This window comes from Triticum aestivum, chromosome 4D, assembly GCF_018294505.1.
Source record: "Triticum aestivum cultivar Chinese Spring chromosome 4D, IWGSC CS RefSeq v2.1, whole genome shotgun sequence".
Lineage (NCBI taxonomy): Eukaryota > Viridiplantae > Streptophyta > Magnoliopsida > Poales > Poaceae > Triticum > Triticum aestivum.
Genome location: NC_057805.1, coordinates 8,361,639 through 8,379,939, shown reverse-complemented (window position 1 = coordinate 8,379,939; position 18,301 = coordinate 8,361,639). Strand labels below are relative to the sequence as shown.

At 46.6% G+C, this 18,301-nt stretch overlaps 1 protein-coding gene across 1 annotated transcript; it reads right to left on the bottom strand.

Annotated features, from left to right (window-relative positions):
- Positions 1–12,140: 12,140 nt before the first annotated feature.
- LOC123095664 (endo-1,4-beta-xylanase 1) lies at positions 12,141–15,316 on the bottom strand. Its single transcript, XM_044517202.1, has 3 exons — positions 14,886–15,316; positions 14,614–14,791; positions 12,141–14,013 (listed from the first exon to the last, which is right to left on the bottom strand). The coding sequence occupies exons 1-3, from the start codon at positions 15,218–15,220 to the stop codon at positions 12,343–12,345; spliced, it is 2,184 nt and encodes a 727-aa protein (XP_044373137.1). The 5' UTR covers positions 15,221–15,316; the 3' UTR covers positions 12,141–12,342.
- Positions 15,317–18,301: the final 2,985 nt, after the last annotated feature.

Here is an 18,301-nt window from a genome sequence, read left to right as displayed (position 1 = left end):
TCACTCTTCTCTACTCATTTCTGACTCCTCTCCATTTTCTACTCTTTAGGATGGCGGACTCGAGGAACAAGTTTGCACAACCGGATGAAGACACACCCTTTGGACGACACTTGAAGGAAGTCACTAGGTACCTGAACATCGGAATACCAAGCTTCACCGGGACCTACACCGCCACTTTACCAGAAGAGGAGCGATGGATGATTCGAGTTCAAGTTCCAGGAAGGACATTCATGCCAGTCACTGAGCCCATAGAGTTTTCCTTTGATGCACCAACCTAGAGTCTAGGCAAGAGCATGGCAGCCCACATTGCTATGGGACGTATTGGAGAAGTCTACAAACAGGAGCTGAAGGACACTATCTATCAGATATGTGGGCGCCGAGATGAGCAATGGGAGATGATCAACACGAGGAAGGACAGGTCCATTGCAGCTTTCATCCAGGAGTTAAACCAGCACATCCGTCGACAGGAGAACCAGATGTGCTCAAGCATGATAGATTTGAAGAAGGCGATGACTAGGATCACAGAGCTAGAAGAGGAACTCAAGTCTACATGCGATGGATATGAGGAGGAAATGATGATACTCGTGGAGAAGAATGACGACCTGATAAGAAAGATAGGAGTATTCTTGGGAGACCCCGCGCCAGGAGGAGAAGACGATGAACCTAAGGAAATTCGTTCTGAAGACTACATCATCATCATCGACACTGACTCCGACCCCGACGATAGTGACGATGATTATGAAGATGAAGCTGGAGCGGACATCATGGAGTCTTCCACCGATCAATATTTCTAGATGACCACCATATGATTAGTAGCATCCCCCCTGTATATAGTAGTAGACCAATCACTTTTCTAACGATAGTTCTAGATCGATTGTATGCCCTTGCTTGATTGATTGAGTGATATGATATGATTGTGTTTGTCTCATGTGCATATGGGTAGTGCTTTCTCATTAGACCTCATTTCTATTCTAATCTCTCCCCTCTAAACCCATCAGATGCCTCCGAGACGTGATACTGGATTTGTTTTCCCACCTAAGATCACCCAGTTGATCCAGCAGCAGAATGCCTTGATGTAGATATTAGTCCAGAACCAAGGCAACAACAACAACAACAACAACAACCCCCTCCACCTCCAGTTGACAACTTAGCCCGTTTTCTGAGGTTGCAGCCGCCGGTGTTTTCTAGTAGCACCGAGCCCATAGTTGCTGATGACTGGCTACGCAAGATTGGAAGGGAGTTGACCACCGCAGGTTGCACAGATGCTGAGAAGGTGCGTTTTGCCGCACACCAATTGGATGGACCAGCAGCTTCATGGTGGGAGAATTACACAGCCACTTTCCCTATAGCCAATATCACTTGGGATCAGTTTCAGCAAGCATTCCGCACAGCCCATGTCTCAACTGGAGCTATGAGCATGAAGAAGCGTGAGTTTCGCAACTTGCGCCAGGGAAATCGTACTGTGGCTCAGTACGTAGATGAGTTTAGTAAGCTATCTCGTTATGCCCCTGATGATGTGGCCACAGATGCCGCGAAGCAGGAGAAGTTTATGGAAGGGCTGAATGATGAGATGAGCATGCAGTTGATGGTGGCAACATTTAACAACTACCAGGAGCTGGTAGACAAGGCTCTTATGATGGGAAGGGAAGCAGCAGCAGATTGAGAGCCGCAAGAGGAAGTATGGACAAGGGAAGTACAATTCAGGAGCTCAGCAGAAGCCTCGCTTCACCCCGAACTCGGGAGGATTACCCATAACCATGGAGGCCACACCCACAATGGAGGAAGTTCGCATAACCACAGTGGCCCCAAGAATGGAAACGGGAATGGAGCAAGCAGCAATCAGAACCGCTCTAACCCAGCCACACCCGCCAAGAAGGATCAAAGTCACATTACCTGTTTCAAGTGCGGGAAGACTGGGCACTACGCCAATGATTGTCCAGAGTTGAAGAACGGAATGGCAATGGAAGCGCTGGGAAGAAGCCCAACCCTTTCAACAGGGGACAAGTGAACCACGTGAACGTGGAGGAGGTTGAAGAGCAGCCTGATGCAGTTATCGGTAAGTTTTTGGTTAAGTCATTTACCGCCCTTGTTTTATTTGATACTGGTGCATCGCATTCATACATTTCAAGGGGATTTGTGGACAAGTTTAAGTTACCCACCTTAGCCCTTAGGACACCCTTGCTAGTAAGCTCACCCTGTGCAGAGTATATGGCCAGCCGATGGTGCGATCGGTTACCCTTAACCATTGGTAGCCATGTTTTCCCCTCGGACCTAATAATTTTGGAGTCACAAGGATTGGATGTGATACTGGAATGGATTGGTTATCGAAGTATGGAGGAAACATTGACTGTGCTAGTAGGTCTATTCTACTCACCACCCCGGAGGGAAAAAAGATCAAGTATGTATCTAGGCATGCGCCTAGGAGGACTCAAGTAAATTCTCTCACGGGAGTTGTTCAGGAGGAAGTGCCTGTAGTGAAGGATTACCCAGATGTATTTCCAGAGGAGTTACCAGGCATGCCGCCAGATCGAGACATCGAGTTTTGATAGAGTTATTGCCAGGCACCGGACCGATATCGAAGAGACCATACCGGATGCCCGCAAATGATCTGGAAGAGATCAAGAAGCAGATTAAGGAGTTGTTGGAGAAAGGTTACATTCGACGAAGTTCATCACCATGGGGAGCCCCAGTGCTCTTGGTTGAGAAGAAGGATGGATCGTTAAGAATGGTTGTTGATTATCATGCGTTGAATGAAGTGACGATCAAGAACAAGTACCCACTGCCGATGATCAATGATTTGTTTGACCAGCTGCAAGGAGCTAAAGTGTTTTCGAAGATCGATCTGCGATCAGGATATCACCAGCTGAAGATTCGAGAAAAGGATATACCTAAAACAGCTTTCACCACAAGGTACGGGTTATATGAGTATACGGTTATGTCATTTGGACTAACTAACGCCCCTGCCTATTTCATGAGTATGATGAACAAGGTGTTCATGGAGTTCTTGGATAAGTTTGTCATGGTGTTCATTGATGATATTTTGGTATACTCGAAGAATGAAGAGGAACACAAGGAGCATTTGCGCTTGGTTCTTGAGAAGCTCAGGGAACATCAGTTATATGCCAAGTTCAGCAAATGTGAGTTTTGGTTGAAGGAAGTTGGATTTCTTGGACATGTTATATCAGGAGAAGGTATAGCAGTGGATCCTACCAAGGTTCAGTCAGTCACTGAGTGGTTGGCACCCACCTCAGTTGGAGAGATCCGTAGTTTTCTTGGACTCGCGGGATACTACCGGAGATTCATTGAGAATTTTTCCAAGATTGCGAAGCCTATGACGGCGTTGTTGAAGAAGGATACCAAGTTCCATTGGACTGAAGAATGTGAAGCAAGTTTCCATGAGTTGAAGAAACGTTTGATTGCAGCCCCAGTGCTGATTCTGCCAGATATACGCAAGGATTTCCAAGTATATTGCGACGCCTCTCGTTTAGGACTTGGAGGAGTACTTATGCAAGATGGAAGAGTTGTTTCATATGCCTCACGACAACTTCGACCGCATGAGTTGAATTATGCCACGCATGATTTGGAGTTAGCAGCTGTAGTGCATACACTCAAGACCTGGAGACATTTTCTTATTGGAAACCGTTGCGATGTGTACACGGATCATTAGAGTTTGAAGTACATTTTCACACAGAAGGAGCTAAATCTCATGCAGAGGAGATGGCTGGAGCTTATAAAGGATTATGATATGAAGCTACACTATCATCCAGGAAAGGCCAATGTCGTAGCAGACGCCTTGAGCCGGAAGGATTATGCCAATACCTTAGTAACAGGAGGATTGCCAAAGGAATTAGCCGACGATCTCACGGAACTCTGTTTGGAGATTGATCCTAGAGGTTTTGTTGCAGCGATGGAAGTTCAATCTACATTGTTGGGAAAGATTCGTGAAGCTCAGAAGGATGACAAGGAAATTGCTGAAATAAAGGAGAGAATGAGCAAAGGAAAAGCCAAGGGTTTTCGTGAGGATGAGCACGACACCTTGTGGTTCGAGGACCATGTTTATGTTCCCAATAATGCCGAGATCAGGAAGTTGATACTTCAGGAAGCTCATGACTCACCATACTCGATACACCCCGGAAACACCAAGATGTATTTGGATTTGAAGGAACGTTTCTGGTGGACTGGAATGAAGAAGGATATTGCTGAGTACGTAGCCGTATGTGATGTATGTCAGAGAGTGAAGGCAGAACATCAGAAGCCAGCAGGATTACTGCAACCTATGCCGATACCCGAATGGAAGTGGGACAAGCTTGGCATGGATTTCATCACCGAATTGCCCAGGACCCGATCGGGATATGATTCTATTTGGGTAGTGGTGGATCGCTTGACCAAAGTAGCTCACCTTATCCCAGTGAAAACCACTTACACCAGTGCGAAGTTGGCCAAGATATATATGATCAGGATCGTATGTATGCACGGAGTTCCGAGGACCATCGTATCAGATAGAGGAACACAATTTACTTCAAAGTTTTGGCACCAGCTGCACCAGACTTTGGGTACCAGGCTAGAGTTCAGTATAGCCTTTCATCCACAGACAGATGGACAGACCGAGAGAGTCAATCAGATTCTGGAGGACATGTTGAGAGCTTGTGCGCTAGATTACGGATCTAGTTGGGATGATAATTTGCCTTACGCAGAGTTCTCATACAACAATAGCTACCAGGCCAGTTTGAAGATGGCACCGTTTGAAGCCATGTATGGAAGGAGGTGCAGAACACCGTTGATGTGGGATGAAGTTGGAGACCGCCAGTTGTTTGGACCAGATTTGATTAAAGAGTCCGAAGAGAAGGTTAAGCTGATTCGAGATAGACTGAAAAGGTAGCTCAGTCCAGGCAGAAGAGCTATGCAGACTCAAAACGCAAGGAGGTAGTCTATGAAATCGGAGACAGAGCATATCTCCGTGTGTCACCACTGCGAGGAGTTAAACGTTTCGGAGTTAAGGGAAAGTTAGCCCCGAGATTTGTAGGACCGTACCGTGTTTCGGAACGCATGGGAGAGGTTTCCTACAAGTTGGAGTTACCTGTAGGACTGTCAGGAGTTCATGATGTGTTTCACGTTTCTCACTTAAAGAAGTGCCATGCAGAGATGGCAGATATTCCTCTGAGAGATACAGTACCCCTGGAAGCAATTCAGTTGGATAGTGATCTGACCTATGAGGAGAAACCTGTAAAGATTCTCGAGTTTGCCAACCGAGTTACTCGCAACAAGGTTATCAAGTTTTGCAAAGTTCAGTGGAGCCACCATACCGAGGATGAAGCCACCTGGGAGCGAGAGGATGATCTATGCAAAGACCACCCACACCTATTTTCTAGCCAACCCGAATCTCGAGGGCGAGATTCATCTTAAGGGGGGTAGGTTTGTAACATCCCAAATTTTCAATTTGGAATGTTATACATAGGTCATTCATGCATATCATATTTTACTGCATTTCGTTTCGCGATCCTCGAAATTCTAAGCAACTCAAGGACCCACGGAGAGAGTTGGGGATTTCCGTTATTTCATATTTGAATTTTTCTCAAATTTGAAAAGAGGATCATTTGGTTTTAATTATTTTTCTCTCCAAAAAATATTTCATATTAAAATATATGAGAGGAGATGATATGACTTCTCCAAAATAAATGAAATATTGGAGGAAAAATATTAAAATCAAATAAGTATTTTATTTGGATTTTTATTGAATTTTATTCGAATTAGGAAAAAATTGCATTTTTCAAAATTGCATTAGAGGCCCAAATAAATGTTCACTTTGTCTGCAATATTATTAGAGGACCGTGAAAATTTATTTCAGGATTTTTGGACTCCGTTTAGTACTTATTTTAATTGTTTTTCCGCGTCTGGTTTTTTTTAAGTAACCGACCTACCGGGCCGTGTCCGACCTGGACACTTAGCTCGGCCGGCTTTATAAGCCGGGAGGCCCGAGCGCCCCAGCCCACCGAAGCCCCGCCGAACCCTAGCGCTATCGCCGCCCGCGCCCGATCCGCGCCGCTTCGCCGCCACCGCCTTGCTGCGCCGCCGTCGCCGCTGCCTCGCCGCGCCGACCGCCGCACCGTCGTCTGCCATCGCCGGAGGTATAAGCCGCCGCCGCCGCCGGTTTTTGCGAGAAAACCATTCATTTTTTCGAAACCCTAGTTCCTTTTTTAGATCGGTTTTGTTTCGGTTTTTCTCGGTTCGGTTAAATAGCGGACGTTCGTCCGTACGTTCTTTTAACGAACACTGTTCGTCCGTTAGCCGCAGACAGCGAACGTTCGTTCATTAGCCTGTTCGTCAGTTTTTCTTTTCCAGGGTTTTCCGCGATTATTTTCGATCGCGATTTCTGCCCTAATCTTTGTTCTAGTATAACTTTTCGGTCTTTTATCCAAATCAGGTGAAACAAGCGTCTAGACCTTCGTCTCGAAGCCCTCTTTCTGTTTAACCAACTTGAACAAGATTTTGGTACTGTAAAATTTGACTTTAGTCCAGATTAGCAATCGGATCTTGTTTCTTTCGTAGTTTGAGTTTCGTTGCTCCGTTTGGTTTGATTCTTTTTGCAAATCGAATCTCTTTAGTTGAGTTTTCAGATTCGATCTTCTTATTTGAGTTTTACCGGTGCATCTTTACTTGAGTGCTTATGTATGCAATTGTTTGTTTGCGATAGAATTCCCGGAGTGCGAAGCGTGCTACTACGAGTCACTAGGTTTTGCGGATCGTCAGCAAGGCAAGTAACACATTGATCATACTCTTTTCATACCCAGTTTTTATGCATTAGTTACAATCCTCAAACACTGCATGATTAGGATGTGATTAACTTGTGGGTATTGGGAAGTAGATGATGAGGTAGAACCTATTACCCGTTTTATTATCAAACCCTTGGGAGTTACTTCTACGTTATGCTTATATTGCTATGCTATGCTATGCTCGTCGACGTGGATTGGGTTTGAGTGTATCCATGACAGATGTGAGATTGTTTATTTAATGGTTCAACTTAAGGTGGCAACCTTAATACACATCTGGGTGGATTGTTAGTTTGGGCACCTGGGGTTATACCAGTGTTGTCCTAGGAGATCCCGGGGTTATACCGTGTGATCCTCCTATGGTCCGCCACCCAGGCTCAAAGGGATCATAAGATTATTCATGCTAGAAACTTCCGTGTGCAGCCACAAGCTATTATGGGCTCTAGCATAGTTGAGTAGGTTGCATGACCTCTTCCAGTGGTAGGCTAGCAGATGTAGGGGGTGTAGGTTGGTACTGTCTACCCGGAGTTAGAGTTAATGCTTCTGAAAGACTGTGTCTCGGTCATCCGTTTCTCAAACACCATGTAGTGCGAGAAATCCAACGGAGGAGATCGGGTCTTGTGGGGAAAAGTGCACAAACCTCTGCAGAGTGTATAAACTAATCATGGTTAGCCGTGTCCCCGGTTATGGACATCTTGAGTATCTGGTACTTGAATTATTGATTTGATCTCATCACTCTAAATTAATTTGTTGGGTTGTTAATAATTACTCTTAATTGTGATTGAGATGGGGGTACCATTCTCAATGTTTCAACCACCATGATAGTTAAGTAAAATATATTCCTTTGTTGTAGGGAAAAATTGGCTTTTCGCAAAAACATTATAACCATAGAGCCTCCACCAGCCATATATGCATGTAGTGATAGTTTTTATCTATTCATTGCTCTATTGTGTTATATTGCCAGCATATTCCATGTGTTGACCCGTTTTTGGGCTGCAACATATCATGTTGCAGACTTTTCAGACGAGTAAGGTGCGCTAGGTCATTTGTCATGCACTCAGCTATGCCGTTGGAGTTGATGGACTCACTTTATCTTCCAAGCCTTCCGCTGTTATCTTATTTAGATGGCCTTAAGCCATATTTATTGTAATAAGTTCTCTTTTGAGACATTCGATGTAATAAGTGTGTGATTACTACTCTGTTATAAATCCTTTGAGTACTGTGTGTGTCAGCATTACTGATCCAGGGATGACACTGAACACAGAGATTTGACCGTCTGAGGTCGGATCGCTACATTGTGCTAACCGGAAATTTTGACTCCTCATTTTCGTTGGTGGAACTCTATTTTGCTTAGGTAGGGGTGGGGAGTGAGGCCATAATGATGCTGCTACCACACAATTATTAGCTATATGTAAGTAACATAGCCTATATAGTGTTGAATTACTTTGTGGTTTCCTATCTGGCACATACTTGTCATCCTTTCTACAACTTCCCATCTAGTAGATCAACCCAATTGAGTTGTGCTTCCCAAACGTGGTTTATTCAAAGTCACTTTTGTTTTAGTTCAGATTGTTTGTCCAATACAACTACTTTGTATAATGCATCGTCAACTAATGCATTTATTATTTGTCAACAAGAACTGGTGGAACTTGATTGGGGTAAGGGGGCCAATGCCCCCACCCCCACTATCGTTTCCGTGGTGCATCCCCTAACTTTCTTGAAAAATGCAGGGGTTATCACCACTTGAATCTAGAAAACATGGTTGTAAATGGGCAGACACTCCCCGTTGGCATCTTAGTGTGTTTGGACCATCCCCAGCATTCTACCTTTGTGGATTCAGGAATAACATGGATATACCTTGAATATGGGCCCTATGGACCATTTGTTAGTGCAATGAGATCATTCGTCTTTTTATTAGCTATAATAAGCAACACATGACCTACCTATTCTCTTCAAATGCAAGAAAGAAAAATCTTATGATTTGTATTCGCGGATAAGGGTTATGATCCCTTCATCTGCATGTATGTTCGCCAGGATTAAAAACTTTGTTGTGTTATTTATACTAGATATTTTCCCTTCTTTATGGAAAGAAAGTTAATGAAAGGATCGAATCGGTCAACTATGGGGGTGAATAGGAGACTACAAATTTTAACTTAATTTCCAATTTTAGGGAACGTTCGGGGGCCGGGGTGTCCAGAGAGAAATCATGGGCTCAGGGGCCCCGGGCCCTAGATCCCATGGACTCAGGTCTGAGCAAAATAGTCAGAAAAACCTAGGGTTTTACTCTAATTTTGATGTGGCTCAAAGGGGAGGCTTATGTGTGATACTCCCTCCATTTTTAAGTATAAGGCCATTTAAGAAAATACATTTTGCATCTATACAAGGCCACCAACAGTAACTGAGGCAAAAATTGATGATGTTGCCTCGTGCTAGCAACCCATGATTTAACTACTTGCATGCATGGAGTGAATGATAATGAAGCTCTCAACTACTTCCTCCCTCATGTCCACTCAATTTTCTTTAATTTGCGTGTTCCCTATTAATTAACCCAATAAGCGAGAAGATAAGCTAACTTGCAAAGTAGACATTAATTTTTACCTTGATACATGTAATTTAAGTTTGTGGTCTTGTATAAGTAAATACAGGGAGTATGATCCAACTTCCTCAAGAATCTCCAATCCTCTTAAAAGTGCGACTTTCCTACGACTAGAATAAAAACGAAAACCTTCGAGTTAAATAGGGGGAAAACCGCGTCCATAGTCAATCATCGAGAGGCCAGTGACATGACATACTCAACATTAATCCTCATTAACCATATTGTAGTTAACACCAAAATAACATTGGGGATATAGTGCACTTTCAATCTCCTCCTTTTTGGTGAATTAATGACAGCAAAATTATAGCAAGGCAAGATAGGTAGTCAAAGAATGATGCCATGCAACACTAGCAACATAGGAAGAACCCCCCACCCTTGATGTGTGCATTTATTCAAATAAGTTTTGAATGCAAAACAAAAACATACAAGGAGCCCCCATATAAATACACAATTGCAATGATTAAATGAGGCACATAACACATAGAAATATTGCACAACTACCATAACAAAAGATAAACAATATGGTGCACATGTCACATGCTACAAGTGTGGTGTGAGAGCAAGTATATATGAGAAAATATGCAAGTGATGTCATGATATGAGCAATAGAAAGATAATTAACAAAAGCTCCATATCCATGAAAATTAAACACACAGAAAGTCTCATACAAACATAAGAAGTAGCTCACAATGAATGCTACAGAAAATAAATAAAGGTATCACAAGCCCACATAAGTACCAAATCAAAGACAAGGGCATGTAATCTCCAATGAAACCAAGAGGGGGAAATGTCGTGCTAGCGCAAGGACCTAAACACGGGGAGAGGTGCTTGTTGCATCATCCTTGAAGCTAGGATCCCCCAGGGTAGGCCCATGATAAAGATTCGGCCCAACAGGCCCAAGTGACTACGTATACACCAAGAAAACCATTCGGTTAGGCCGGCATCACCGATCCCATTTGGCTGATCCACACCATGATATTCATTTGACTAAACCAGACATAGGGCATTTGAATCTGGCGTTAAGAACAATTCCATCTAGTTATATCATAACACAATCAAGACCCTCGTAATTGTCGTCTTTACTACTCCGTTACCAAGACGTGGCCATACGTCTGTTGTATTCCCCACCTCGTCACCTCTATATAAGGCGAAGCTAGGGTAAATTATAGATAAGTTTTTTATAGGATCAAAGCGATTTACACACAAGATATGGAGCTCCATCGAGATTGACAAGATCGCACATTGTAAACACTTTGCTCTTACAAGAGAGAACATCTACCAGGAGTAGGGTGTTATCCCTAGAACAAAGGTCCCGGGCCTGGGTAAAACCTCCACTGTGTGAAATTTCGTCCTAGATCATCCACGTGTCCCTTGCCTTCACAAAATCCCTAAATCATGATAGTTGTCATGAAATCCCCGCCACAGTTGGTGCCCACCGTGGGGCAAGCATACGCTAGATCGGCGAACCGAGCGGGATCCTCTCTAGCAATCAGCGGCAGGCTAAGGCCCAGGTAGCTCGTGCGTTTTGGCACACCGCACTTCATGGACAATGACTCGGTATGGCATACTACCTCTGCCACACTCCCTATGGAGCATGCCCTTCATCGATGATGGCTCCAGCGTCGCTAAACCCTAAACCCTATCACTACAACATCATGTGCCTCCAAGTTTCAGCACTGCTTCGACTGACGGAGCCATCCTCAGGAAATCCCGGAGATCCTCATCATCCAGATATGTCGATAATGTTGCTCCCCAACTTGTCAGCATGGTTGGTTTAGACTCCATCTTGCTCATGCTATATTCGAGTCCGGCGGGTACGAGAGTTCGTATAGTTCTGCCACCAAGGCAGAGGTGTACAAGGCTAACAGTGGTGTTGTCCCAGTTGTGACCATCGTGGTAGCCCAGGAGACGGTGGTTGCATTCATAAAGCCCCGAGCCAAAGGTGATTCACTAATAGTAAAGGTTGTTGAGGCTTCACGTGTAGTCATCATGGCTGAGAAACATCGCATTGCCAAACAGTGGGAGGCGCGAGAGCGTGAGCTCCAGTCGGCATAGACGCATGAACTCCGGCAATCCCCTCGTTGGACCGCTTCATCGACTACACAAAGAAGACACATGGTGCGTGACTTAGGTAGCCAGGGAATGGGAAGCATGTGTATCCATCGCACTTCCGACAAGATTCTCATGGGTTAGGTACAAATAGCATATTTCCGTCTATATAGCACAATAAAGTTGATGAACATGATAATTTACACCCCTGCCTTATGGGCTTGAATACCCAGCAAATGCTTGGGAGGAGCTCCTCTATCTCAGCCCAGCCTGACGAGGGAGGCCACCCATGGTTAAAACCGCCGTTGACCACTGCCACATCAACAGCCAGTCGAGTCAAACCACCATAGGGACTGATTTTGTCCGGTATGGGATTGTTTAGGGGATGAAAGGAACAGAAATAAAGATCAGGGTGTTATGTGAACCATCAGCTTTTTTCGGGGTAGTAGAATGGACTTTTTTCATCAATTTATGGATGGAACACGCGCATTGCTCACACATTGATGTTGAGTACCATGAGCAAGTCATCCTTGTCAACGGTACGCGTGACCACATTGGCGTTCTACGTGCCGTGATGCCACAGAACATGCTCTCCATTCTTGGAGCAACTATTCGAAGGGCAAGGAGTAGACGGGTCGCCATTCTTCTTTTTGCTATATGTTCATCGTTAATAGGCAAACATATTAATTTCGCTAGCACTTTATTTTCTTACAAGCACACAGTAAAAATGCAGTAAAACTCACATATTTGCGTGTATATAGCACATTCAAGTTGATGAACATAAGAATTTCCACAAACCCTTATTTCTCGGACATCGATCCGGGCTTAGATTTGCATGTATGCTATAAAGCATTGCTTCATAGAGTATCTGGGGCTTAATTCCCTGTCATATATATATATCGAGTTATCGATGGAACGCGCGTGCGTTGCTCACACATTGATGTTGAGCACCATGGGCGAGTCATCCTTGTCGACGGTGAACTCCTGCGTGATCTTGCAGCCGGTGGGCGTGACCACGTCGACGTGGTACGCGCCGTGATGCCCCCGAAACTTGAACTCTCCATTCTCATCAGCGTGTCCGTGTGCGTGCGTGAGCCACTCCTTCTTCAGCTGCAGCAGACGGCGTCCGGCCTCGTTTATGTCCCCCTCGGCATTGACGAGGTGCGCGGAGTCGCGGCTCATGAAGAGCTCCCAGAACCCCCAGAGCATGACACCCTCCACCGCCGGGTGCGCGTACGCCTCCCGCAGCATCACCTCCAGGTCGTCGGCGCGCACGTACTCGTTCGCCGCCGACACGTCCAGCTCCGTGAACCAGAGCGGCAGGCCGAGCACGGCGAGCCGGTCCAGCACATTGCGGATCACCGGCCCCACCGGGTTGCTCACATGGCCCTGCAGCCCGACGCCGCTCACCGGCGCGCCCTGCTCCTGCAGCCCGATGATCTGCTCGATGTACGCCTCGGGCGTGGCGCGGATGTCACACATGCCCTCCACGTTGTAGTCGTTGACGAAGAGCAGCGCGTCGGGGTCGAGCTCGCTGGCGGTCTTGAACATGGTGGCGCGGATGTCCTTGCCGAGCTTATCCTGGTAGAAGGAGCCGTGCAGCATCTCGTTGTTGACGTCATAGTGCCGGAACTTGCCCTTGTAGCGGGTGAGCAGGCCGTCAATCCTGCTCTTGACGGCGGCGGAGAGGTCGTCGGTGGAGAGCGTCTTGACCCACTGCTGCACCATGTTGTCCACCTCCCAGAAGATGCAGTGGCCGCGCACGCACATGCCGTTGTCGGAGCAGAGCTTGAGGAGGTCGTCGGCGTCGGCGTAGTTGACCTGCCCCCTCTGCGGCTCCGTCCAGTACCACTTGAGCTCGTTCCCGAACACGGCCCAGTTGAAGTTCTTGGTGAAGAAATCCACAAAGTCCTCGTTGTCCATGTTGGTGCGCATGATGCACGCGCCCAGCGGGAAGCTGTTGGACACCTGGCGCACGCGCACCTCCACGCACTCCGCCGCCTGGATGACGGTGCCGTCGGTCCCCGTCAGCTTCACGACCACATCTCGCTTGCGCACCTTGTCGGTGATCTTCCTCAGGTGCTTGACCCGGGCCTTCCGGTCGACGGGGAACACCTGGAAGCCGGCGACCATGAGGTCCAGGCCGGCGTCGGGGCCCTGCACGTACACCATGACGCGTGACGCTGGCTTGGCCTCCACACGGAACGAGCCGCCGATCTCGTACCACCGCTCGTCACGTGCCAGGACCTGCCCGCCGTTGAGCCACTGGCTATCGACGGCGACAGCGATGTTGATGTTCTGCGCGCCGCTCATCTGGCCGGCGACGCGGACCCAGGCAGAGACCTGGTACGTGGCGTGGAGGGTCAGCTTGTCAGTGATGATCTGCGCGGGGCCCATCCACGTCTGCGTGCGGCCGGTGACGTGGATGTGCTTGCCGTTGAGCGGCTCGTCGTCCAGCGCCAGCGACTCCTGCGCCATTGGAGGGAGCACGCGCGGCGAGCCGTCACGGACGGCTAGCGCGCACGGCCCAAGCGGGAACCAACAGTTGAGGCCGTCGTCGAGGTTGCTGTTCTGGATAATGTTGGCACCGTACTCAAGATTCTGTAAAAAAAAAGAAGCAGGATTAAAACGACTACATAACTGTCTACTATAACAAGTTTGATATGGCTTCAGCGTGGAAGCGATGATGACCGTGGCGTGCCTTCGGTTCGCTGTAGTGTTTGTAATCGTCGTTAGGTGCTCTATAGACCTAGATATATTTTTTATTATTTCTGATGTTTATTATGCTGTCATGGCGGATGATGAACAAATACTAGGAAACTTTCCTGGAAAAACACTTTGACCACCATTTGTGCGTGATGATTCTTGGTATGCATGGTTGACCAGTTGACCAATGTTGTCAATGCTTTAAGAGCCGTGTAAATATATACTATTATATTTCCTGATCTTGTCGTTGCTTTAAGGGGAGCCCTCACTTTTCTGAAGCACCGTTTTCAATTTTGTGTTGTAGATGTGCATGCAAAGCTTGACGCATGGTATTGAGAAGGGACTTGTGGAACAGTAACGTGACAGTTAGCTGATGCCTCGATAGCACTAAAATTTGTTGTGTAACTAGAACGTGAAAGCTTATCTGATGGATCGGATACTGAACTTCTTGATGGTGCTCATGACGAACTTCAGAGTTAACAGAATGGCGTTCACCTCGAAGTCCGGCGGCGAGCACGGCGGTGCCTTCTGGGCGCGCTTGACCACCAGGCAGTCGAGCAGCAGGTCGACGCCGGCCTTGGGCCCTTCGATGTAGATGGTGGCCTTGGCCACGGTGCTGTTGAGCAGGAACTTCCCCTGCAGCTGCGCCCAGTCCTTGTCCGACGCCTGCAACCTGCGCCACACGCAGAAGAAAAGGCATGAAAAAGGCACTGCATGCACAATGGTGATCACAGTGATCCCAATGGCAGGAAAAAACTTGTACGTACTTGCCGACGGCGATGTACTGCTGCCTGCCGTCGGCGGTCTGCACGGCGAGCGTGGCGCGGACCTCGCACGGCGAGACGTTGGCCCCGGAGAGGCGCACGGTAGCGGCGACCTCGTAGGCCGTCTTGCGCTGCAGCCGCGCCGTGACGTCCTGCATGACGCCGTTCCACGTGTCGGTCCTCCCCGTGGCGGCCACGAAGTACTTGCCGGTGGCCGGGAGCACCTTGCCATCGTCGAGCGAGTCGTGGAGCTCGATCTTGCACCCGCTGCCGGACCAGCCGTCCAGCCCGCCGTCGAACTCCGGGTTCAGGATGATGTTGTCGTCCGCGATCGCCATTGCTTTGCTCGACGTGCGCGCACCGATCGAGAGTAGTGTACGTGAGGGCTGCTGGCTTGAATGATATGGCTGGTTAATCTGAGCTCTGAGGCTAATGCCGATGACCGGTGGCCTATATATACCGATCACCGATCGCAGATTCGGAGCTTGCAGAGGCAGACAGAGAGTGGCCAACGAACCATTCCGAGCAAGTAATCTGCCTGGGATTGCAATGCAAGCTACACAAGGCGCCGTTATTCAAAGAGATTTAGAGAAAGGAAATGAACATGGCTGCGATACGCAAACCGTAACGATCACTTGATCTCCCACTGTCTCGTCTCATGGGTTAATCCACAGATCGCATGCCTTGGGGCGGATGGTTGCTTCAGCTTAGGGGTTGAATTATCATTTATCAGAGAGCACCACACATTATAATCTGACTCTGAATGATCGCAATCAATTCTTGCACTGCAATATAAGGCTCGCTACTCTCTGTCTACGGAGATGGATGCCAGTAGGAGGAGTCTGGATGAGCATGGCGGAAGGCGTTGGAGTGAAGGGGAGGGCGACGACCTAAACACCGGAGCTAGTGGTGTGCAGGAGATTGTATGTGAGCCAATTGGAGCGGGGAGCGGGAGGGCTACGGCAAGCAGGAGATGGAGGCGCTTTTGCATGCTCAGGGCGCCGGTCGATGGGATACGATGAGAACTGTCTGGATCGGCGGTTGGTCTGTCACCGTCGGCGAAAATGTGGGCACGTTAAGGTAGTAGCCGGACTACTGCTGGCTTGCTCAGGCAGGATCCGGCTGTGTGTGCTACTCCTGGATGACGGGAGATTACTTTCCTTACTACTGAAACAATATCTGGGCAGATTTTATCAGAAAGAAAAATGCATATTCTGGACGGTGCTACACTCCTTGTAAATTAAGAGGGGACTATTTGAGGTTGGGGTTCAGTATAAAAAGTTCCGATTGGCTGTCTGAAAATTGTTTTTTTTTTTGCGAGAGCCAGAAAATTGAATTTGGGTCGGTCGATTTTTCTGACCGTTCATTGCCGCTCTTTCGTGCTCTTTTATTAATTTTTTTGAGACATGCTCTTCTTAAAGGGTAATACCAATACCACTAATTTATTCTTCCTTAGAAAACCTCATTATTCTAAATTTGTTTTATTTTATTTTTTTCCTTTCTTCTTTAAGGGTAAGACCAATACCACTAATTCATACCTTTTAGAAAGCTTCATTATTTTGAGTTTACTTTAGTTTTTATTTTATTTCCTTTCTTCTTTAAAAGTAGTATAAATAGTTTGAGTGACAGTAGAAGAACTATTTCCCATGTTAACTCAATGTCAAGCAAAATTATTGAAGTGCCTTTTGGAGCAACTTGTATGATCTAGTCTATCCTATATTTTTTTTAATGTCATGTAGTTTTTATTCAAACTCGACAACATAATAGATACAATGCTTCAAACTATAGAATCACTAACACAACAAGCAGCCATTAGAATTTAGCACCCATCCACGAGATCAAATCGAGAAGTAGCAGATTTAGTAGTGTTCGATCCGTCGAGAGGAACTCCAACACCGATAGGATGAAGAGAACTAGACACCAGCAAGCCATCTGACCACAGTGCACCTCGAAGACCTAGGAGAGTCACGGCTGCCTACGGTAAGGGAATGACGCACAAGCACCACCATCGCCAGATCCAACAATTGAAGGTCAAATGGTGGGTTTTCAATTCGGATATCAAGTCTGAGCAAACTTCAACAATTCATGCACTAAGTTGATGGCGCACAGAACATCACCATTGTGAAGTATAAGAAACTAGGGTCACACCTATGGTTTTCACCCCAAAACTTGAGACCATGTAAGCAAAGCACCCAATCAAAGTCATCATTTAGTGTCCTCCGCTTTCCACAGTCACTGCAGTTGTGTTAAGCGACTAATGCGTTTGTGAGTATACACAGGTCTATAAGTCTATGAGGAGTTTGATATTTACAGAGAAAGTCGACCCCTAAAAATGAATGTCTTCAACTGAAGACTTTGGCTTTCTGAAGACTTTGAAAATGAAGAAATTGGTGTGACCGTGAAGACTTGATATTCATGCGATGATTATGAAGCGTGAAGACTTTTGTTTTCGTAGTTTCGTTTTCTCTTTCTTGAGTCATAGCACACTGTACTGTTAAAGGGGGTCGAGGTAAAACTAAGGAAAAGTTTCCAAGTGATGCTCATCTCAAAATCCTACACCTACCAATCCTTTCGAGTGGAGCCATTGGATCTCATACAGTTCAGTCAATTTCTTCAGTGACAAGACGAAGATCTTCTGGTCTATAAGGAATTTGTTCTGACTGAGGAGTTAGGAATTCGCCAGTGCGGATTGCCTACAAGTGAGGAACATGGTAGCCCTGAGGAATTTGATAGATCAAATATCCGACCATTGCTGTGCTACGCGCCAGCTATCCCAAATATCTACCCACCTAACGGTCATATCAATGCAGGGCATTTATGTCTTATCATGTCGGGCTGCTCCCTAGGCTATAAATAGCCGCCCCCTACAACCACTAGATGGTTGGCTGCTCCGAGAGAAACTAACACTTGTCATTGAGAGCATCCCATCCTCCGAGGACTTTGAGCGAAAATCATCAAGTGAGGAAAACCCAAAGCCAAACACCTACAAACCTAAAGTGATTGAGCATCACTGAAGAGATTGTTCCTGTGTGGAACCGACGCTTGTTACCTTTGAGGACTGTGCATCCTCCAGACGGTTAGGCGTCATGGTCTAGAGCATCCAAGAAGAAATTATGGATCGCCGAGTGACCGAGTATGTGAAGATTTGGAAGTCACCTGAAGACTTACCACGAGTGATTGGGTGAGGTCTGTGTGACCTTACCTCAAGGAGAATACGGTGAGGACTATGTGTCCTTAGGTTTCATACCTAGCCGCTCCAACCAGACGTACGACTGTCACAGTAGTTGGAACTGGTCAACCAAATCACTGTCTTCACCGAGCTACTGGTTCTATTTCCTCAACCCTTCCATTTCCTCATTCATATACTATTGTACTTGATCGTTACTGTTTAAAGACTTTGACTGAAGACTTTCTCAATT